At 41.5% G+C, this 22,865-nt stretch overlaps 3 protein-coding genes across 4 annotated transcripts in view; 2 read left to right on the plus strand and 1 right to left on the minus strand.

Annotated features, from left to right (window-relative positions):
- Window positions 1–4,528: 4,528 nt before the first annotated feature.
- sugp1 (SURP and G patch domain containing 1) lies at window positions 4,529–14,735 on the minus strand. The gene is made up of 14 exons (XM_064993142.1): window positions 14,648–14,735; window positions 14,178–14,349; window positions 13,937–14,046; window positions 13,488–13,745; window positions 13,168–13,291; window positions 12,958–13,061; window positions 7,823–7,946; window positions 7,289–7,644; window positions 6,883–6,989; window positions 6,445–6,622; window positions 5,905–6,011; window positions 5,591–5,736; window positions 5,292–5,421; window positions 4,529–5,202 (listed from the first exon to the last, which is right to left on the minus strand). The coding sequence occupies exons 1-14, from the start codon at window positions 14,664–14,666 to the stop codon at window positions 5,176–5,178; spliced, it is 1,962 nt and encodes a 653-aa protein (XP_064849214.1). The 5' UTR covers window positions 14,667–14,735; the 3' UTR covers window positions 4,529–5,175.
- Window positions 14,736–14,749: 14 nt separating this feature from the next.
- Window positions 14,750–19,282, plus strand: LOC135558918 (E3 ubiquitin-protein ligase RNF126-like). Of its 2 annotated transcripts, none has more exons than XM_064993144.1 (9): window positions 14,750–14,904; window positions 15,629–15,687; window positions 15,822–15,882; window positions 16,002–16,240; window positions 16,383–16,454; window positions 16,554–16,623; window positions 16,736–16,829; window positions 16,919–17,034; window positions 17,160–19,282. In XM_064993144.1, exons 1-9 carry the CDS (start codon window positions 14,830–14,832, stop codon window positions 17,310–17,312), a joined length of 939 nt encoding a protein of 312 aa, XP_064849216.1. In that variant the 5' UTR covers window positions 14,750–14,829; the 3' UTR covers window positions 17,313–19,282. The 2 variants fall into 2 exon arrangements, with proteins under 2 accessions (XP_064849216.1, XP_064849217.1); XM_064993145.1 differs by having other exon boundaries at window positions 16,002–16,159.
- A 2,707-nt stretch (window positions 19,283–21,989) lies between these two features.
- LOC135558919 (potassium/sodium hyperpolarization-activated cyclic nucleotide-gated channel 2-like) overlaps window positions 21,990–22,865 on the plus strand; it is a 69,473-nt gene continuing 68,597 nt past the window's right edge. The window contains exon 1 of the mRNA XM_064993146.1: window positions 21,990–22,050. The gene's annotated coding sequence lies outside the window, so the exon portion shown is untranslated. The remainder of the gene's footprint in view (window positions 22,051–22,865) is intronic.

Consider the following 22,865-nt stretch of genomic DNA (forward strand, 5'->3'; position numbering starts at 1 on the left):
ATAAGTTACTAGCTACATAGCTAGCTAGGTTGCATGGGCTACACATACCCCACTTCTCTCTCTTTCCCAAGCCACACATTCACTCACACACACACACTTGGCTTTAATAGACTAGCTAGCTGTGCCTCATCACACACATACATAAACTCAGCCACTGACAGATAGACAGACACAGAAACACGCACACATTACTCACTCACAGCCAACTAAACTTGATTAATAGTTGAATGGCAAGCACTTACCATTGGTGACCGGATTGACTTGAGTTCATTCATCTGGTCACGTCTCTGGACTATCCACTAGCTAACGTAAACTCACCCCATTCCGTACAAATGTGTGAACTAGGTTTCTATTCAAGCGTTGATCGACATGGTAATGGCTCTATAGTATTAGAGAAAAGTTGAAAAGACGGACCCTCCGTTACATCGTGGCGTGTCATGTCGTAACGTACAGCACGCATAAAGCAACTATTTCTGTCTTACAATCTCTCTCCACCAGGTGTAGCACTTCTCTCATCGTTTAAAATCAAGAAATGGACGGTGACGGGGTACCTAATCATTTTTTTGCGTCATCATTGCATGCGATCATCATTCTCAAAGCCTCTGCCTGGAAAATGTATTTCCTGCACAATTTTTCCCCTCATAAAGCTCTTTTGTGGAATAATTCAGACATAACTGTAAGGAATAAGTCATTGTTCCACCCCAGCTGGCATGAAAGGAATATTGACTTTGTCCTTGATATTTTCGACAACAAGGGTAATATTCTCACATATGAACAATTTATAACATTGAAAGATTTTCCAATACATTTTAGAGTTTATTTCTGTGATCAAAGCCGTTCCCAGTGGTCTAACGACACTTTATGAAAAGTCATCTTAATTTTGGGAATGATCACAAAGTTTATCCAGAACTCAGATTGGAAGGTGTGGGCTTACTTGAGAAATCTTGCTTAATAAATATATAAGACAAATTCTTCATTCACAAAACCAACTTACACCGAGAGGAAAGTTTTTCTGGAACTATGCTTATTCCTGACATTGTCTGGAAAAATGCATGGTTAAGACCTTACAAATACTGTATACCAAACAAAGTTAAGTAAGTGCACTTCAACATTTTGCATAAGATATATCCATGTAATTCTATGATTTAATTTGTGGCTTTGTGGCTATTGATGATATCTGTGTTTTCTGTGAAAAAGAAGGTGAGAATCTGTCTCACTTGTTCTTTGAATGTAAATTTGTGTCCGAATTTTGGGAAAACCTTGCACGGTACTTATTAACCATTATGAACACTGCCTATAATTTTAACATAAAATATATAATATGTTAATATTGCAATGATAACAAAACCACTGAAATTATTGTTATTTTTTTCATTCTTGTTGCCAATTACTTTCTACACAAACAAAAATTCCAAAATTCTACACCAAAATTACCAATTTTTCTGATTGAATTTAATTATCTTATTAAAACACTAACCCTAGTGAATAACAAAAATAATAACATCTTCATGAATCATTATAATAAGATATTTTCAGAGTGAATATAATTGCACTTAAATTGTTATATTTTTTGTATGTTTGAGCATTGTTAATACCTGTGTTTGGTTTGCTAGACATGTTTGATGTAGCAATGTAAGTTGATTTTTGTATTATAAATAAAATACATTTATTTAAAAAAAAATAATCAAAAAGCCTCTTTAGCACCGCCCTTAAAAACCTGATTCAAATTCGACACAAACCTTCAAATAGGTATGTAATGACACATTATATAAACTCTTTATAGTGTGATAAATTGGGTGATAAAGGTGATAAATAGGGTGATAAATTGGACAGATCGAGTGAAAAAAAACAACAGTTTTCCCACACGACATCTCTCATCCTGACTATCACACATTAGTTTCGCATCCTCACCCGCCATTTTTTAAAAGACCCGACGGGGCTCATTGCCTGCTTGAATTATGCAAAAACGGGCAGCGTTTAGGGCATGCCATTTATTTTGTTGGAAAGGAGAGAAATTGTGCTTTACAATGGTTTTGACATTACAGTTGATCTGGAAGTATTACGTTTTTGGGGCGCTAAAATAAGGGCAATTGTACGGACCAAGGCGATGTACGAGTTTACGTTACTAACTAGCATGACTATAGCCAGTAACCAGGTAGGGCTAGCTAGTCTGCCTGCTAACTAGTCAGTAGCCAGCTAGTGCTAGCTAGCCAGGTAGTGATGGCTAGCTCTTCAGCTAGTGTAAACCAACTTTGTTCAGTATTTGTTGAGTTTGTTCTATTGGTATGCTAACTTCATAAATTAACATTAGTAAAAATAAAAAAAGATCTTCGAACAGTCTAATAATTTCTTTATGCTGTAAAATCGTTGTGCTGCCAACCTGAATAAATGTTATTTATTTTCAGTTTTTCCATGTCCAATTTTGTCACAATAAGTAAGAAAACAAGTAGATTTCCAATTTTCGTTTTTTAAATTCAGAAATGAAAAACAAGCTATTTTACGTATTCCACTCTCAGTTTTGACTCGTAAATCAAAGTAACAAAAGGTACACAGAAACGGTCAACATTGTCCCAGACTTTTTTTATACTTCACACCCGCTGCCTTCACAAAATGTACTTTGTCTTTTAATATGTCCTAGAACCAATTTGACGGTTTACACAAAAAACAATTGAGGACTGAAATACATGTAACAATTTAGGACAGATTTAGGGACACAAATATGCACATATCAAAGGCACCACAAATAAAATAAAACGTTGAACGTTTTACATAATCCACAACATTTTGCCCCATGTCTGGTCACAGGAGTGCAGTCAGTGGTGCTGACCTGACTGCATACTGGCCAACCCACTACACAAGTATCCAGCTACCTCAGCTTCAGAGGCCAACACTTGTGTTGCCCATTGGCTGATGTTGCGCTCCAGGGGGTCTCTTTTGCTTAGCTGGCCGATCTGTGTTATATTTAACTGGTGTTAACCCCCAGGGAATGGCAAACTGAAGCTCTGATTTCAGAGATCTGTTACCCTCATTAAATGACTGCCGTGGTTGTCAAACCCTGGGGGTGATAATGGAGGGGTTATGATACCCAATACATACAGGTATGGGAGGGGGTATGACTACGAGGATGAAGTTGCAGGTTTTCGAGGAGACCCTATCAGGGTTACAAAACTCTTCAACCACCAGAATAAGATGGGCATCAGGGCCACGTTCAGTAGCCAAATGTTGGAGATAGAAATGGTACGAAGAGCCGATGCGATTCCTTATTCTACATAGCATATTTCTACCTGAAAGTTCCAAAATGTTGCCTATTGCTGAACGTTTCCCCAGGTGTACCTCTAGTACACATTATACAACACTAATTTCAACTATTGCTCCTTGCACCCCTGCAATGCCGTACAATAATGAAAATGTGCTATTTGCAATAACAAACACACATACAAAACTCCCTTATCATTTCTTGGTTGTCTTTTTCTTTTATAGTTTTTTTTTATATGAAGTGAAAGTTGAATTAATCATGCTACAGTTTGATGTTGTATTTTTATCTATTATAAGTTCATACAATTCAAATGATATCTTTGAATATTTTGAATTATTTAATTATTTAATTGCTCGGTGAAATAAACATTCACTAATAGAAGTAGTATTTTACACATTGTGTAATGGACTTTCACTTTATCTTGTAGATAAATATCTTTATTTGATCTAAACTGTGGAATTGGAGTTTGTCAGAATTGAAAAAATATATATACTGAACAAAAATATAAACTCAACATGTAACAATTCCAAAGATTTTACTGAGTTTTTACAGGTCATTAAAAGAAAACAGTCAATTGAAATAAATTTATTAGGCCCTAATCTATGGATTTCACATGATTGGGCATGGGTGCAGCCATGGGTGAGCCTAGGCCCACCCACTAGGAAGCCAGACCCAGCCAATCAGAATTAGTTTTTCCCCACAGAAGGACAGAAATACTCCTCAGCACCCCTGGGCTGGCGTGGTTACACGTGGTCTGTGGCTGTGAGGCCGTTTGGAAGTACTGCCAAATTCTCAAATGATGTTGGAGGCAGTTTATGGTAGAGAAATTAACATTACATTCTCTGGCAACAGCTCTGGTGGACATTCCTGCAGTCCGCATGCCAATTGCACACTCCCTCAAAACTTCAGACATCTGTGGCATTGTGTAGTGTGACAAAACTGCACATTTTAAAGTGGCCTTTTGTCCCCAACACAGGATGCACCTGTGTAATGATCATGCTATTTAATCAGCTTCTTGATATGCCACACCTGTCAGGTAGATGGATTATCTTGGCATAGGAGAAATGCTCAATAACAGGGATGCAAACAAATGTGCACAAAACATGAGAAATAAGATTGAATATGGAACTTTTTTTGTTGTTGTTACATCAGCTCATGAAAAATGGGACCAGCACTTTACATGTTGCGGTTATATTTTTGTTCAGTGTAAAATTGGTTTCCACAAGTCAGAGAGGGCTATGATCAGCGACAAGCATACTCCAATACTACACATTAAAGACAATTAATTTTTTTTATTGTTCGCAGTGAAGCATTTCACATTCGTTGCTGGAATTTACGATGTAAATAATACATTTACGATGTGTTAACACTGTGTTCAAATCTTTGAAGGGTGATCAAAACAACCACAGCAAACCCATGTACAGAAATAACTAACTACAAAGCCATTTATTACCAGTCAAATTATGTATTTTGGTTACGGTCATTGTCAAGTAGCATCTTGAACATGTGAAGAAATTAAAATCCAAACAAAAAGATAGACATCACAATACAGAGAGGACAGGTAGTGTTGATAGGTCGTTCTGTGTTTTGAATCGTGACTGTAAAATCAGATAAGCCATCACAATTATACCCTAGCCATCCAATTTATCAAATATGATACTTTGATTCTGCAGTTGCGTAAGAACATCAACTGAGTCTTAGACAACTTAAATCCGACAAATCTGTCCCTCTTATTTATTCTCCAACCTAAACAATTTATCAACAACTATAAAATTCCACACAATCTAGAGGAAATTACTATTACTGAGTGTCCTACAGTTTGTTCCCACAACAAAGTGAAAGGCATAACTGGGCCATCATGCCACTGTTGGTGGTTTAAACAAGTACATTTGACAGTCGGCCAAATTCAGGTCTCTACATCAGTAGTATGGTCTCCTTGGATTGTTCTGAAAACAGAGAAAAGACGTGTTACCAAAAACTCTTACCGATGCCAGGTCATCTGAACAGAACAGCTTGCATATTATGTTGTAATTACCAGTGGGTTAGGCCTGAAGCGGTAGGCTAGCATCATCCTCTTTCTGAAAGCGTCATACTCATCATCCTGTCCTGAGAGCTCAGCGGGCCGGTCCACGCCAAACCCTGCCCCGTCAATAGCCGTGATTCCCCTGGAGAAAACCAAACCACAGCAGCTGGTTAGCTGTGTATAAGCTGTGTAGAAGACCTTGTATCAGACAATGGTGTGCGTGTTCATGTCCAGTTTTTAAATGTCTTCGTGTGACTATGCCTGAGTCCAAGTGTGTATACTATGTGTCTGTGAATTCGACAGTCCCACACCTGTGGACAGGGGCCTTGATGCCCTGTCCGTCAGAGCCAAGACCATCGCCCTCCTTCCAGCCCATCTTCATGAGCATCTGAAAACCGAGGTTCTCCACCGTTAGCTTAAAATCCTTGTACTCCGAGTAGTCTGGGTCGCGGCCTTCCTGCAGAACACCACAAAACCCAATGCAAGAACATGAGATCATGTGAATAGAGTATGTGTTCCCCAAATGGTGGTTCACCGGTAATTCCTTTTTGGCTGAGGCAAGGCAACGAAGGGGTCAAGGGTTAAGTGGCAAAGAGAAAAGTTGGGGAGAAGATTTGGAACTGACCTTGAGTGCCTTGAAGGTCTCCATGAACTTCTCCAGCTCCTCTGGAGGTAGGAAGTCACCAATGAAGTGCTTCCCCTTTCCCATGTCAGTCAGCGACTCCGCCCACTCTGGAGGAAAAGACAAGTAGCCATTTACGTCAACACAAAATTACGTCAGGGGTGCGTTCAGTAGGACACAACGTTTTGAACATTCAGATTGAACGAGGCCAGGTTAATATGAAGAAGTATCTCTCAGAGTTCATTAATGAATTGTTGACAAAATGTTCTGAAAGTAGTCGTTGATTAAACAAAAATTCTCGTTGTAATAAACTGATCTTTTCAAGAATCAAACCTCACATTCAAAAGTCCTTTCACTTAACAAACACATTATGCGCATTTGACATTGCAGCTGACTTTAAAGTTGAGACTGACTGAGCTACAAATCTCCTTGTATCATAAATAACTACTCAATATTATTTATAGATCAGTCAGTCAGAATTTACCAATGATACATCACGGTTTTGATGATCTCGAACATGGCCATTGTCTTCATGAATCTTACCACGCGTTTTCTCCATCTCCATGTGCCGTAGGCGGTGCTCCCAGGTGCCAGCCTGCTGGTCCACTTCCTCATCACTGTCGTACTCGTGGGAGTGGTCCCTCACCGCCTTCTCCCACATCACCTGCATCTCTGCCATGGCACGCTTATGCTTCATGATCATGTCAAACATCTCCTGCATCTGGGGTGAGAACAAAGGCACACATGCATGTGCAGGCCGGACACACCTCAGTCAAGGTTTCAGAGACAGCTGAGAACGGACGCAACTGAGCCCATCTTGCCTTGTTAGAGGCTAGGTTTGAAGTATGCTGGGCACTCCCATACCAAACCATGCCCAAAATACTAAAATGATTAACACTGCCAAGTCCCCAACAATTCAAACAGTGAAAATACAATTTGCTGCCATTGTGTATTGTGCTCTGTCTGTCGGTCATGCAGTACCTCCTGTTGCTCTTTGAGCTGTTTCTTCTGGTCATCTGAGAGCTCTGTTACCCCAACCAGGCCCACAGGCTTTCCCTTCTTATAGCCCAGATCTCTCAGTTCATGAACTGAAACACACACCCCGCATGGATGGACACAACACAGGGCCAGGATAGACATACCTTACAAACACTATTTTTAGTCTAAGATATACTAAAACAACTGTCTCTTCGTTGTAATATTTCTTAATTTTTGGGATTTGCGTGTATTGTTTTGTGTTGTTAGGTATTACTGCACTGTTGGAGCTAGGAACATAAGCATTTCGTTACACCCGAGATAACGTCGGCAAAATATGTGTAAGTGACCAATTAAATTTGATTTGATTTCTGTGTGATACAAGAGAGGCTGTGTACGTGTGTGGGTGTACCAGAAAGACACGGGCTGGGCTCTGGCTCTTCCTCCTTGGGGATGATGATGAGTGGCAGCGACAGATCCACCTTGTCATCCTCTGATCCCCAGCGGCTCTTCCGCTTCCTCTTAACCATGGGGGGCCCTGCTACTTCCTCTTTTATCTCCAGACCCGGCTCGAGCTTCACCTGTCCCAGCAGGTTGGGGTACTGAGAAGGTGAGGGAGGATAGATCAGGGGAGGAGCAGCTGGCCTCGTGAACCCCACTCCGGGCTCCTGCTTGATTGGGGGGCTCTGGTCCCTTTTGGCCTGGCGGTACTCCTCCACCTTCTCCTTGTAGAAGTGATGGGCGGGGCTTTGGAGGTCATAAAGAAAACTGAGAAGACGAACAAGAAATAAGCCATCTTTAACGTTATTTTGTCCAACTTACATGTTAGTATTGCATACATTATTAAAAAACCTATGACAAATCAATTTCTTATTGGGGATCAATAAAAATGCAATTGGATCAATGCATTAAAACACTCATTACAATATCCGAGACTATCACTAACCTGAATGCGGGGTTGTCTTTGTTGTGCTGGGCGGCGATGGCTTCCACCTCGGGGCCTCCGTCAGCCACAAAACTGGCCAGCTTCTCAGCCACCCTCTGGGTCTCCTCGTCCACTGGGGGGGAGACTTTAAGCAGCCTATCAGTACTGGGGCTCAACTCACACTACTACCGTACTGTACTCAACTGGCCCTCACACACCAGTCTACAGCCAGTAGGGGATAAGAAGAGGGAGGAGGGAGGAGGAGCAGGGGGACATGGTGGTGATTGGGGAAGTGGATCTGATATTAAAATATAGGCCTAATTTTTGAATAAATAACCCCATGAACAGTGGGCATGGTAAATGCTGTCTGTCGTGAAGGACTTAGTAGTTTTCAGTAAATAAGTGTGTCATTTGAAGCGTCGGCCCTCATCGCTTGTGTGTGCAATGGTACCTTTCAAAATAAACAAACTCTCCAAGGAGGGCAATATACAGTACCAGTCAAAAGTTTGGACACACTTACTCATTCAAGTGTTTTTCTTTATTTTTTAATTATTTTCTAAAATTGTAGAATAATAGTGAAAACATGAAAACACGTATGGAATCATGTAGTAACCAAAACAAAAGGGTTGAATCAAAATATATTTTAGATTCTTCAAAGTAGCCACCCTTTGCCTTGATGACAGCTTTGCACACTCTTGGCATTCTCTCAACCAGCATCATAAGGAATGCTTTTCCAACTGTCTTTAAGGAGGTCCCACATGCTGAGCACTTGTTGGCTGCTTTTCCTTCACTCTGGTCCAACTCATACCAAACCATCTCATTTGGGTTGAGGTAAGGTGTTTGTGGAGGCCAGGTCATCTGATGCAGCGCTGGAGGTGTGTTTGGGGTCATTGTCCTGTTTAAAAATAAATGATAGTGGGACTAAGCGCAAACTAGAAGGGATGTTGTATCGTAGCTGAATGCTGCGGTTGGAACCAAAAAAAAAAAAAAAAGACTCAATAGGCCATAGGACAAATTTCCACAGCTGTAATGTTCATTTGCTCGTGTTTCTTGGCCCAAGCAACTCTTCTTATTGGTGTCCTTTAGTAGTGGTTTCTTTGCAGCATTTCAACCATGAAGGTCTGATTAACACAGTCAAGTAACACAGTGTTACTTGACCTCTGTGAAGCATTTATTTGGGCTGCAATTTCTGAGGCTGGTAACTCTAATACATGTATTCTCTGCAGCAGAGGTAACTCTGGGTCTTCCTTTCCTGTGGCGGTCCTCATGAGAGCCAGTTTCATCATAGCGCTTGATGGTTTTTGTGACTGCACTTGAAGAAACTTTCAAAGTTCTTGAAATTTTCCGGCTGACTGATCATCATGTCTTAAAGTAATGATGGACTGTCGTTTCTTTACTTATTTGTGTTGTTCTTGCCATATGGACTTGGTCATTTACCAAATAGGGCTATCTTCCGAATACCACCCCTACCTCGTCACAATACAACTGATTGACTCAAATGCATTAACAAGAAAATAAATTCCACAAATTAACTTAACAAGACAAAGCTTTTAATTGAAATGCATTCTAGGTGACTACCTCATGAAGCTGGTTGAGAGAATGCCAAGAGTGTGCAAAGCTGTCATCAAGGCAAAGGGTGGCTACTTTAAATTATCTCAATTATAACATTTTGATTTATTTCAAACTTTTTGGGTTACTACATGATTCCATGTAGAATATAGTAAAAATGAAGAAATACCCTGGAATGAGTACGTTTGTCCAAACGTTTGACTGGTACTACTGTATGTATGCATACATACATACATACATACATACATACATACATACATACATACACAACACACACAAAAACAGTGCATTCGGAAAGTATTCAGACACCTTGACTTTTTCCACATTTTGTTACATTAGACTTATTCTAAAATTGATTAAATAAAACATTTCTCATCAATCTACACACAATACCCCATAATGACAAAGTGAAAACGGGTTTTTAGAAATGTTTGCAAATAAAAAACATACCTTATTTACATAAGTATTCAGACCCTTTGTTTTGAGACTTAATTGAGCTCAGGTGCATCCTGTTTCCATTGATCACCCTTAATGTTTCTACAACTTGATGTGAGTCCACCTGTGGTAAATTCTATTGATTTTACATGATTTGGAAAGGCACACACACCTACATAACATACAGTTGACAGTGCATGTCAGAGCAAAAACCAAGCCATGAGGTCAAAGGAATTGTCATTAGAGCTCCGAGACAGGATTGTGTTGAGGCACAGATCTGGAGAAGGGTACCACAACACTTCTGCAGCATTGAAGGTCCCCCAAAACACAGTGGCCTCCATCATTCTTAAAAGGAAAAAGTTTGGAACTACCAAGACTCTTCCTCGAGCTGACCGCGCGGCCAAATTGAGCAATCAGGGGAGAAGGGCCTTGGTCAGGGAGGTGACCAAGAACCCGATGGTCACTGACAGAGCTCCAGAGTTCCTCTGTGGAGATGGGAGAACCTTCCAGAAGGACAACCATCTCTGCAGCAATCCACCAATCAGGCCTTTATGGTAGAGTGGCCAGACGGAAGCCACTCCTCAGTAAAAGGCACATGACAGCCCACTTGGAGTTTGCCAAAAGGCACCTAAAGGATTCAGACCATGAGAAACAAGATGAAACCATTCCTACAGTGAAGCATGGGTAGCTGCATCATGCCGTGGGGATGTTTTCAGCAGCAGGGACTGGGAGACTAGTCAGGATCGAGAGAAAGATGAACGGAGCAAAGTATAGAGAGATCCTTGATGAAAACCTGCTCCAGAGCACTCAGGACTTCAGACTGGGGCGAAAGTTCACCTTCCAACGGGACAACTACCCTAAGCACACAGCCAAGACAATGCAGGAGTGACTTCGGGACAGGTCTTTGAACATCCTTGAGTGGCCCAGCCAGAGCCCGGACTTGTGCAGTGACGCTCCCCATCCAACCTGACAGAGCTTGAGAGGATGTGCAGAGAATAATGCAAGAAACTCCAAATATAGGTGTGCCAAGATTGTAGCGTCATACCCAAGAAGACTTGAGGCTGAAAATCGCTGCAAAAGGTGCTTCAACAAAGTACTGAGTAAAGGGTCTGAATGCTTATGTTAATGTGATATGTTTTACATTTTTAGTACATTTGCAAGAAATTCAAAAAAACTTTTTTTGCTTTGGCATTATGGGGTATTGTATGTATATTGATCAGGGGAAAAAACTATTTAATCAATTTTAGAATAAGGCTGCAATGTAACAAAATGTGGAAAAAGTCAAGGGGTCTGAATACTTTCTGAAATCACTGTGTGTGTGTGTGTATATACATACATACATACATAACATACACACACGTGTGTGTGTGTGTATATATATATACACACACACACACACACACATATATATATATACACACACGTATACATATATACACGTATACATATATACACACACGTATACATATATACACACACGTATATATACATATATGTACATATATACATATTAGTGGTCGACCAATTAATCGGAATGGCCGATTTAATTAGGGACGATTTCAAGTTTTCATAAGTCAGCTCGGGGATCCAATCTTGCAATAGTCCAACGCAATAACGACCTGCCTCTCTCGTTGCACTCCACAAGGAGTTACGCAAATGTTACGCAAATGCAGTAAGCCAAGGTAAGTTCCTAGCTAGCATTAAAATGATCTTATAAAAAACAATCATCACTAGTTAACTACACATGGTTGATGATATTACTAGATATTATCTAGTGTGTCCTGTGTTGCATATAATCTGACTGAGCATACAAGTATCTGACTGAGCGGTGGTAGGCAGAAGCAGGCGCGTAAACATTCATTCAAACAGCACGTTCGTGCGTTTTCTCAGCAGCTTTTCGTTGTGCGTCAAGCATTGCACTGTTTATGACTTCAAACTTATCAACTCCCGAGATGAGGCTGGTGTGACCGAATTGAAATGGCTGGCTAGTTAGCGTGCGCTAATAGCGTTTCAAACTTCACTTGCTCTGAGCCTTGGGGTGGTTGTTTCCCTTGCTCTGCATGGGTAACACTGCTTCGATGTGGTGGCTGTTGTCGTTGTGAGCCCAGGGAGGAGCAAGGAGAGGGACGGAAGCTATACTGTTACACTGGCAATACTAGAGTGGCTATAAGAACATCCAATAGTCAAAGGTTAATGAAATACAAATGGTATAGAGGGAAATAGTCCTATAATAACTACAACCTAAAACTTCTTACCTGGGAATAGCTTTCTTACATCGCACATAATGCACTTTTCATTCTTCTCCAACACTTTGTTTTTGCATTATTTAAACCAAATTGAACATGTTCCATTATCTACTTGAGGCTAAATAGATTTTATTGATGTATTATATTAAGTTAAAATAAGTGTTAATTCAGTATTGTTGTAATTGTCAATATTACAAATACATTTTATTTTTTAAATCTGCAATTAAATCGGAATTGGCTTTTTTGGTCCTCCAATAAATCGGTATCGGCGTTAAAATCATAATCGGTCGACCTCTAATATATAAATAAATAAATATATATACACGCACACGAAGTCAGAAGTTTAAATGCATTTGGCTAAGATGTATGTAAACTCAGTTTATCCGAATTCCTGGCATTTAATCCTCATAAAAATTCCTAGTCTTTGGTTAGTTAGGATCCCCACTTTATTTTAAGAATGTGAAATGTCAGCATAATAGTAGAGTAATAATACTCAATTAGCCTATCAGAAGATTCTAAAGCCATGACATAATTTTCTGGAATTTTCCAAGCTTTTTAAAGGCACAGTCAATTTTGTGTATGTAAACTTCTGACCCACTGGAATTATAAGTGGAATACTGTAAGCAATTGTTGGGAAAATGACTTGTGTCATGCACAAAGTAGATGTCCTAACCGACTAGCCAAAGCTATCGTTTGTAAAAAATAAACTTGTGGAGTGGTTGAAAAATTAGTTTTAATGACTCCAACCTAAGTGTATGTAAACCTCTGACTTCAACTATGTATATATCATTCACATGTATAAAGATAGATTGAATGGTGTTATTTTCATCTGCAGTCTTTGGAGCTGTGACCAAGCATATATGTGAGAGAGCGTAAGAGAGAGAGAACCGATATAGGTAATCTTACCATTAGAACATGACGGCGTCTCAGGTTTTGGGTTATCCTTTCGTAGTTCAGCAACTCTCTTTCGGTAATAAAGATAGTCCCGGCTGTTCTTATCATACAAGAATCTGTAAAGTGGAAAAGGAACAGATCTTTATATCAGGACAAAGAGGCCACATTACATACAACACATAATATAAATTCGACATGCTGAACTAAGTCATACAGACTTACGAGAAAACAGGGTTGTCCTTGTAGTTTTCCTTGGCCTTTCTCTCTAGCTCAGGCCCTCCCTCAGCCACAAAGGCTGCCATCTTGTCCAGGATAAGTCGTGTGTCTGGGTCCTCTGGGGGAGAAACTTTAAGAGGGCTATGAGTACCTTACCTTTACTGTAGAAGGCTATGCAAACTCAGGAAAAGCACTACTCTCAGACAAGCAGCTACTGTCATCAGAATACACAGTCAGTGACATGGGTGAAATGACAACAACAAGAATCCGACCAGCACCCAGGCTACTGGCAGTCCTTAGATGTCTAAAACCAGATCATTGATTACCTTTGATCTCGAGGAAGCTTAAATCATCAACCTCCTCCTCCTCATCATCATCATCATCTGGGGAGCTGAATATGCTAGGCCTTTGGGGGCGAAGCGGGGTCTTCTTTGACTGGGAGTAGTTCTTAAACTGGTTCAGCATGCTGCTGATGCCTAGACCGGGACGCTTGCCAATGAGAATGCTCTTCTTCTGGGGCTGAGACACTCCTGACGACGGACTGGGGATGGATGAAGATGGGGCTTTGGTGTCATTGCTGGAGCCTGGAGAGGGTACAGAATTGGGTTAAGACTCACTGCAGTGCTTCCTTAATTGTTTAATGAATCCAGAAGAAACAAGTAATTCATAAATTATTACTGTGTTGTTGTTTTACTTCAATTTCTGTAACATCAAAATAAAGCCCTAACACATTTTCTATTGAAACACATTAAGACAAAAGAGCTACCCATCTCACCAGAGTCAGGGCAGGGTTTGTCCTTCTGCAGCTTCATAAACTGCTGTAAGAAACTTCCGTCATTCACATACTTGTTATTGTTCGAAGACGGACCCTGTAAACTGGGTAAACTGTGGGGATAGGAAGTCAAAATGAATGGCTGTAGTCAACCAGTCAAGTGGACCAATCAAGTACTTCCAGCTGGGATTAAGTATAGAGGTAGACCTATTTGTAGTGTTTCAGAAACCCAGGTCTGCTGTACCTTGGTGGCAGTGGCCTGTTGGGAGTCTGAAGGCTCTTGGTCTTGGCTTGCTCTGCCATCTTAGCCTCAATCTCGCGCTTCTTCTGGGCGATCAGCTCCTCCTGACGGAGAATGTTCACACTCATCCTGTTCTTCTGAGGTGGCCGGAACTTGTTGTTCCAGCCTCCTCTCCCTGCAGTGGGAATAAAAGAGACAGTCAGCAGATGAGTTTGGAACACTTGTCTGTTTGTACTGTTACCAATAATGTTAGTCACAAGAGGGGATCGCTTTGTAATTGCTCTTTGAGAGTATTTTAGTAAAGTCACAAACGTGTTTGTTGCCACACACAAGAGAAGCAGGCCTGGGTTGGTAAAAACGGATTAGCTAGTTTTAACTAGCTCGGGTGGCATCAACTCAGGTATTATTCTAGTAAGAAGTAGCTACCAAACTACAACCAATTTCAAATATTGCATATTATTGCGAAGTTTTACCTGTATCTCCGGACTCCATAACTGCAGCTAGCTAGATCTGTATTCGCTGTTATGAGCTAGCTGTTGCTAAACTCGTTTCCGCTTCCGGTCCGTCTTGCAAATCGAACCCGAAGGCAGCGAGTTATGTCCGTTGTCGCTACCCTTACACGTTCCGCCTCGGTTGTCTGGTAAAGAATCAGAAGATGGCTGAAGCTCCCCTACGGCTCTGTCGGTTTTTTTGTCACCAATGTTCAGCAGAGATCAACCCTCGTCTCCCGGTAAGCATTCCATAGAGGTTTTTGTCGTTTAGAAAAGAAAACCATGGCCAGCTAAGTGGGGTTTACGTTATTTCATTCACGATTGCCTCTGACTGAAGCGTGACAGCTAGCTGACGCTAAACGTTGGGTTGTAGCTAGAACGTTCACGTTGACAGGTGTGTTTTTGTCATTTGACAGCTGATTTAATTTATAATCTAGCCAGCTACCAAGATAGCGTGTAGTTTGTCTGTTAGGATGTTCCGAGACCATGCCTCCGTGTCTTGTTGGATTAGTTGAGGCGCTAGCTAAATTAGCTAAATGAAAAAGCTAACCAGTAAATGCTCTTCCAATGACAGCGTGTCTGTCTATCTGTTCATGATTCTGACAGCTTGCCAGATAAACAGGGACATTGGTCCCTAGCCCCTCCAAAGGTAGCTTCTTTTGGAATCCAAGAGAGATCAAATATCTCCCATTAGCAATGGATCATTGAATAGATCATCAGCTATTGTTAAAATTATCAAAGTGTGAGGTCAATAGCCAACTTGTATTATTATTATTTTTAATTCAAGCCACATCTGGTTGAAGTTAGCTAACGATCTTAATTCCCCGGTACTTACATAGCCTCCATAGGGATGTTTTTGTTTTGTTTTGCTTTAGATCAAATAAAAACATGAAAGTGTATGAGACTGACTGATGCAAATGTATGATTATGTTATAAATACGATGTATCTCTGCCTTCCTGCAGGACTACACCTGTCCACAGTGTGAATCTGGCTTCATTGAAGAGCTATCAGAGGAAAGAAGGTACAGTATTATCTGCTTTTCTATCAGAGTTTGAAACACTTTCAGCAGCAATTCTCCATTAAGAGTACTGTCTGTGTCCCACATTGGTTCATAGTTGAAGATAAGATGAGAACACTTCTGATATTTCTTTCCAGCACTGAAAATGAGTCCACATCCATTGCCTCCACCAGCGATCAGAACCGTCCGACTTTCGAGGTTAGTGACACAGAACTGATATGTTCCTCAACTCAACATTTGTTCCTCATGAATTTATGCAGCTTGGTTGGACTTCAAGGTAGTGACCGTATGTTTTTCCATTTGTCCTCCCCCCTCAGATTATGGACCACCAGCACATGTTTACATTTCCGCCCGGATACGGACAGTTTTCTCTGGGGATCTTTGATGAGAATTTTGACCTCCGAGCGGGGATGCCGACGGAAGACAACCGCGAGACGGAGAACCGGCGGGAACGGGAGATGGCATCACGGCAACGGTATAGTGCCCGGCAACCACGGGGACGACACATCCCACGGCGACAGGGACAGAGACACGAGGGAGTACCCACTTTAGAGGGGTATTGAACACTTTACAGCTTGCTTGCCCTTTTGAGAGGAGATGAGAAAGGAAGGATGCTTGCTTGTGTAGCGACATGGTTCAGTTTCCTTGAGGAAGGAATTCAGGAAATGACTAAGATGTTTCTCATTGTCCCTCTGCAGAATCATCCAGCAGCTAGTAAATGGAATCATAGCACCCACAGCCATGGCTCCAAACATTGGGATGGGACCATGGTATGTGTTATTATATAAATACCCTCATACTCTATGTTGTGTCTGTGAACATACTAGTTGCTTTGAGTTTCTAGTAATTTCTTGGAATATTCTTGATAGGGGCATGCTACACTCAAATCCAATGGACTATGCTTGGGGTGCCAATGGACTTGATGCTATCATTACCCAGGTATACCCAAATCCTCTACACTTCACAAGGGGATTCAATTACATGCAATGACATCAAATGCTGGTGACATTTCCACAACCTAATAATACAACTTTCCCTCTCTGCCCTGTAGTTATTGAATCAGTTTGAGAACACGGGTCCTCCTCCTGCTGACAGAGAGAGGATAAAGACCCTGCCCACCATCCAGATCACAGAGGAACATGTGGGTGAGTCAACAAATTATCAAGCAACCCCAGAGTTCAAAGGTCATATTAAAGGAATACTTCACCACAAAATTGGTTCTCTTTAATTCTAGGTTCCAGTTTAGAATGTCCTGTGTGCAAAGAAGACTACAGTGTCGGGGAGACTGTCAGGCAACTTCCGTGCAATCACCTGTTTCACAATGACTGTATAGTACCATGGCTGGAACAAGTATGTGGGCTGCGTTTACACCACATTTTCATTCATTTAAATGAAGTGGTGTGAATGTATGTGTTCTCATTGAAGCAGATGTCAGCTGAACCTCTTTTGTCTGTGTCCTACTCTTCCTCCCTCAGCACGACACATGTCCAGTGTGCAGAAAGAGTCTTAGTGGACAGAATACAGCTACAGACCCCCCGGGACTATCAGGAATGAACTTCTCCCCTTCCTCCTCCTCTTCATCCTCCTCCAACTCCCCCAGTAACGAGAACGCTGCCAACAACTCCTAGACCTCCATCACCATCAAACCTCAATAACACCTCCTGCAACAACCAACACCTCATCCCCACCCCAGGCAGACTTACACCCCAACTCTACCACTGGCTCAGGAGGGCCACCTCTCTCAGTGCTCTGCTAGACCCTCTGGGAGAAGCTGCTGGGGAGATGACTCTACTCTGGAGGCGAAACAATAAACCGGTTCAGGGAACACAACTGAAAACCGGAAAATAAAGAAATTATTTGAGGAACAGAACCCGAATCGAAAATGAAACTGATCTATACAGTTCCGGAACAGAACCGTTATTTTAAAAGGATGGGAACCGGTTACATAACGTTCTTTCACGTTCCAGGCATTTTTTCCCAGTCCCACAAAAATTGCAACAAAGCGCCAATACAAAGCCCTCACGTCTGCCTGCCAGCTGGAAATCTTTGCTAGTGCGTGTGTGTGTGTAGGCTACCTGCCCCTCCCCTCTGAAGCATAGGTTACTGTATCCTACTGACGACGTAACAAGCGTGTATTTCACTGCTAGTGAAGGATACTATAGTTATCATGTTTCACATTGGTTTTATTAACTACAAAAGGGAAAGATGTGTTTTTAATTATAATGCTGCTCTGTACACACAAGCTTGTTAGCTAGCGAGCTAACGTTTGCTCTGGTCTAATGTTAAATCAACTCGGAGGTTCAAAGACATTAAAGATTCCTCCATAGAAGCCGCTCCTCCGTAGGTATAATTCTGTGGGCCTAATTCAGATAATCCATGTCATAACAAGTTGCCCAGCATTTCAAGGCAAGCTTCCTCCATCCTCGCTCTCTCTTCACCCTCAAAATGTCAGTTGCATCTCACACCCTACACTGTGACTGGCAGCTCAGTGTGTATGTTTGTCTTTAATTATGATTAAACCATGCTGTTATGACGAAATACAATTTAACCCGCTCCACAGCAAGCTGCTGTATCCACACTGATTAGTAATTTAATGTTGAGCAAATTATAAATATATATTTAAGATGCTTAAAAAGGAACAGAAAGGAACGATATAAACCAGTACTGTTTTGGTGTTTGAACCGTTTCAGAACTCTTCAGAATGAAAAAAATAATGGTTCTGTTCAGAACGAAACAATTGAAAAATAATGTCTGTTCCAAACCCTGAAATAAACACAAAACGTTTATTTTACCCCCCTTTTTATTGTGAACTTTGAACACAAATCATTCCTCCCCATGAGTGTGTGAACTGGAGTGGACGCTGGTACTGTTCCTGTTACGATGCTTCTGTTAAGGGAAGGAGTGAAGACTAAAATGAAACTGGAGGAAGAGGATGATGAGCACAGGCTGAGGTATAATAGTATTCACAGAAGAACTGAGAGTGCGCTTGAACCAGAATGGACTTCGATTTGACTTCCTGCCACAAGATGGGGAAACATTTTATATTTAAAAGGGATTCTTTAAAAAAAAAATGTTTTTACACTCAACTGTGGTGTTACAGACTTCCATGCTGAAGGAGAGAGAGATGTGTACATAGAGGTATTCATATTAAGAACATAAACAAGCAGGTCAACCACTGTACAGCCAACTAAATCTTAGAGAGAACTGAGTGTATGCATCTGATTTTAGGATGATTTATTTGCACTTTTTGTTTTGCGCAACATTTTGTTTGGTTTCAAGAATGTGACTTTTGGGAAATTACTACTGAGAAAAGATAGTATTGCATCTCTGAACAGTCATTTTAAGGCTCATTTTGTGATTCTCACATTAGTCTCAATTTATCGGCATTTTTGCAAAAGTTTTGGTATTCTCTAATTTCTTGTAGGCTATCAATTGACAAGATTATCTTACTATGTCTTTCTAAGAAGAAAGGGTTCTCTCTAAGAAAGCAAGTTCTCACTACTGTATGTTTCCTCCTTGAATATCCCATACAATGAATTTCAGTTGTTCTAAGTTGTTGGTTGTTGGGGTAAAGGCATAATAAAATATCAAAACTGGACTATACTGCAGTTTTGATCATAGCACTAGTATTATTAGTATTAGTAGAAATTGTTTTCTTCTGGAAGAGTCTAGAATGTTTTTTGATTGGTGAAATGTGAGCTGTCTGGAATCGAGTGCCTTGTTCTAATACTTTAGAAAAGCACCCTCCCTTCTTCCATCCATTCTCACTGATTATTCCCGATAGGTGAAAGTACAGTAGCACAAATAAGGTAATTTCACCTCAGTAGTTAGTCACTTCAAGGAAGGTAGGAAGGTTTGAAGCAACCCATCAGGGGCCTGAACTATATTACATATCAATGGCCTTAAGCCAGGCAATGGTCGCATTCCACCGCTTAGATGTTACATGCATCAACCAATGTCATCGACTGTGTCATTGACTGTGTCATCGACTGACAGATTGCTATAACATATGATGTGGTAAACTGATAGGTAAAATACCTATCCAGGTGTTGAAAGGTCTGGCAAAGTCTAAGCAGTGGAACGTGACCATTATGTGAATCCATTATACAATATTTGCTAAGTGTTGCCATGCTGCAGAGCACTGTTACAGCATGCTGATTAGTAACCCAATCAACATGGCTTAATTATGAGCTCAACCATGGAGCCAATCATAGCTCTGCTCCCTCAGGAGCCTTGTCCTGAAGGAGGAAATGGAGGAAGAGTGATGTCCTAGGCCGCAGCCTCTGGAAACATGTGGCCATTTAACACTTCTCACCCTGCCCAATGCACCCTCCTTTTCATTATGCGTATTTTAACGCCTTTTCAAAGATGGTACCTGACGTTGTACTGTTGACTCTTTATGTGCATAGTACAGTGTATTTTGTGTGTTCTTGTGGCCCAGCGTAAATATTCCCCTAACCGCTACCCCTAGCTTGCACCTATTGTCCCTGAAGGGATCATGGGAACATTTCAATATTATTTCAGACCAAGCAATGTGTCGATAAAGATTAAAGTATGTTCTAGTGTGTGAAGACCCCCCCCCCCCACCCAAGTCATGTCCTTATCAGTCCTGCTGGTGAGACTCATCTGTGTAAACTGTAGCTCTCCTCACTACTGCTGCAGCCCTATCAGGCTAAACTCATTATGACCCATTTAGAGCAGTCTTATCTTTCTCTCTCTCTATCTCTCTGTGTGTGTGTGTGTGTGTGTGTGTGTGTGTGTGTGTGTGTGTTGTGTGTGTTGGGAAATGAGAGAAAGAAGAAAGGGGTGGGTAAAAGAACAAAAATAGAGAGAAAGAGACCACCCTGGCCTGGTGTTATCCACACCTTCATATGATTGGCTTCCTGAGAAGAACAGGAGGTGGAGGAGGATAGAGAAGTGTAAAGCATTATTCTTGTGTTCCTCTTACTAAACCCTTTCCTGCACATGACTGACATGTTTATTGTTACTCTATGTCCAGTCTTCATTTACATTTGACGTTTCAGTCATTTAGCAGACTTACAATTTGTGCATTCATCTTAAGATAGGTAGGTGAAACAACACATCACAATGTACACTTTCCCTCAACAAAGAATTTATGATCAGGGACTCCACTGTCCTAGCTAGAGGGAAGCATGTTCCACCATTGGGGTGCCAGGACCGAGAAGAGCTTTGACTGGGCTGAGCGGGAGCTGCCCTCCAGTAGGGGTGGAAGGGCCTAGAGACCAGAGGTGGCAGAACAGAGTGCTTAGGATGTAGTGTTTGAGTATAGCATGAAAATAAGGAGGTGCAGTTCCCCTTTCTGCTCTGTAGGTAAGCACTAGGGTCTTGAAGATGATGTGAGCTTCGACAGGAAGCTAGTGGAGTGTGCGGAGGAGCGGGTGACATGGGAGAACTTAGGAATTGTTGAAATCCAGGCGGACTGCAGCATTCTGGATAACTCGCAGGGGTTTGATGGCATAAGTAGGGAGCCCAGCCAACAGAGAACTGCAGTAACTGAGCTGACAACTGAGCTGACAAGTGCATGGATTAGAGCCTGCGCCGCTTCCTGTGTGAGGAAAGGTCATAATCTACGGATGTTGTAGAGCATAAACCTGCAGGAGCGAGTCACTGCTTTGATGTTTGCAGAGAATGACAGGGTGTTGTCCAGGGTCACACCAAGTTTCTTTGCACCCTGGGAAGGAGCCACCGTGTAGTTGTCACCCGTGGTGGAGAGGTCTTGGAGCGGGCAAGCCTTTCCCGGGAGGAAGAGCATCTCCGTTTTGTTTGAGGTTGAGCTTGATGTGGTGGGCTGACATCCAAGCTGAGATGTCTGCCAGGCACGCAGAGATGTGTGTCACCACCTGGGTGTCAGAAGGGGGTAAGGAGAAAAGTTATGTCATTGTGAAATAAAAGGTAGCTGGGGTTTTAGCTTGATGTTGACCTTAACCACAGACCTGAGACCAGGTTACCCTAACCCCAGTTTGAACCTAAACCATTAGAAGGTTGAAAGAATAGCTGACCTTGTGTCAGTGGTTATAGCTGCAACTTCAAATTCTCACACAACAATGATGAATGTTGACACTGCCTGTGTACACTGCTTCCAGGTCAGTCCCACCAGACCACTCCACAGCAGAATCTGCTCAACCAGCCTTCCATTCTGTCTCTCTCTGGGATTCCTCAGATCTCGTTGGATCTCTTCCAAGATCAATTATTATTTTTGGAACTCTGCCTTTTATGCAAATTAATCCAGAGCGTCATACTATTCCAGGAAGTGGAATTGAGGCAGGCAGCCTCTGCAGAGCGAGAGACACTGTCTTGCAGCTCAGACTGGACCCGGCATCTCACAGACAGCGTCACTGTGAAAAGGTAAGAGACCTGCGGCAAGGAGACTTGGAACACGATAACCTAATTGACCGCAGGGAAACTTAGTTTAGTATCGCCGCATGGATGTTTGAGACAAGTTCAGTGATTGCAGACAACCTCTGAATGTCATTGACACAGAGTGTGTGCGATCAGCGGCAGTGATTATGAAGGCAGTGATTGTGTGTGTGTGTGTGTGTGTGTGTGTGTGTGTGTGTGTGTGTGTGTGTGTGTGTGTGTGTGTGTGTGTGTGTGTGTGTGTGTCCTCTCATGCAGGTCCCATTGATACTGTAACAGAAGAGCAAGGTCTCAATGTAGAAGGTAAAATATCAGGTTATATATGAAGTTATGTTCCAAAACATGATATATAATTGGGGGGGGGGGGGGTGTTGGTAAATTGACATGAATTAAAAACACATCTTGTGAAAGAGAGAGAGCAATTATTTTTCCATCTTACCATGACATAGGCTAGTGGAAAGACAGACATTGTTTTGTTTGAAATATATTGCAAGGTTATTTTATTTTAGAGAGACAAATAATCACGTTTTTGGGGCAAAACATCATATATCCACCCCAAACAACAGAACAATAGTATCCTGATTGGGTTTTAAACGTTACTTGTAATAAAGTAGCTATATATAAATGAATAATATAAGGTTCTGATTACATTCCTAAGTGTGGAAACAATATTTAGTCATACCTAACGAATGAACAGACAAATATAATGAACATCATTCGCTAAATGACCCACTTTTGCGCCCGCTGCAAAAACCATACGGAGCATCCCGTCCATCTGGAGAGTGGATATGGCCATAGTCATA

This window comes from Oncorhynchus masou, chromosome 17 (assembly GCF_036934945.1).
Source record: "Oncorhynchus masou masou isolate Uvic2021 chromosome 17, UVic_Omas_1.1, whole genome shotgun sequence".
Classification (NCBI taxonomy): domain Eukaryota; kingdom Metazoa; phylum Chordata; class Actinopteri; order Salmoniformes; family Salmonidae; genus Oncorhynchus; species Oncorhynchus masou.